This window comes from Corvus kubaryi, unplaced genomic scaffold, assembly GCF_017639235.1.
Source record: "Corvus kubaryi isolate FWS band 111438036 unplaced genomic scaffold, C.kubaryi_AGA036_p1.0 37309, whole genome shotgun sequence".
Lineage (NCBI taxonomy): Eukaryota > Metazoa > Chordata > Aves > Passeriformes > Corvidae > Corvus > Corvus kubaryi.
Window position 1 is genome coordinate 402105 of NW_024581097.1, and position 646 is coordinate 402750.

Here is a 646-nt window from a genome sequence, read left to right on the forward strand (position 1 = left end):
TGCCCCAGCTGCCCCCTCTGTCCCTGTCACACCAGCAGTGGCAGCTCCGGCCACCCCTCCTGTGGCCAAAACACCTCCCCTTAGCCCAATCACTGCCCCGGCTGCCCCCTCTGTCCCTGTCACGCTGGCCATGGCAGCTCCAGCCACCCCTCCTGTTGCCAAAACACCTCCTCTGAGCCCGGTCACTGCCCCAGCTGTCCCCTCTGTCCCTGTCACATCGCCTGTGGCACCTCTGGCCACCCCTCCTGTGGCTAAAACATCTCCTGCTGCCCCAGTCACACCAGCAGTGGCAGCTCCAGCCACCCTTCCTGTGGCCAAAGCAGCTCCCATGAGCCTGGTCACTGCCCCCTCTGCCCCAGTCACACTGGCCATGGCAGCTCCACCCTCCCCAGCTGTCCCTCCCGCAGCCAAAGATGCTCCCCAGGGCCCTATTGCTGCCCCAGCTGCCACTCCAACTCCCCCCAGCCCAGCTCCAGCCACCCCACCTGCAGCCAAAGCTGCTCCCAAGAGCCCTGTTGCTGCTCCCCCGTCCCCTGCCACCCCAGCCCCTGCCACCCCAGCTCCTGCAGCTCCACCAGCTGCTCCCCCAGCAGCCAAAACACCCCCAAAGAGCCCTGCCAAAGCCACCCCAGCTCCAGCCATCCCC

The 646-nt window shown here is 66.9% G+C and overlaps 1 protein-coding gene across 12 annotated transcripts in view; it reads left to right on the forward strand.

Annotated features, from left to right (window-relative positions):
- NACA (nascent polypeptide associated complex subunit alpha) overlaps nucleotides 1–646 on the forward strand; it is a 9314-nt gene that overhangs the window by 4817 nt on the left and 3851 nt on the right. For 8 of the 12 annotated variants that reach the window (XR_006016217.1, XR_006016218.1, XR_006016219.1 and 5 more), the window contains exon 4: nucleotides 1–617. The exons of 1 other annotated variant lie outside the window; for it this stretch is intronic. Coding sequence is in view for 8 of the 11 variants with exons in the window: in XM_042028984.1 (XP_041884918.1) it covers nucleotides 1–617 (617 nt within the window). In the remaining 3 variants the exon portion in view is untranslated. 3 more of the 12 variants (XM_042028986.1, XM_042028988.1, XM_042028989.1) reach the window with 3 other exon arrangements.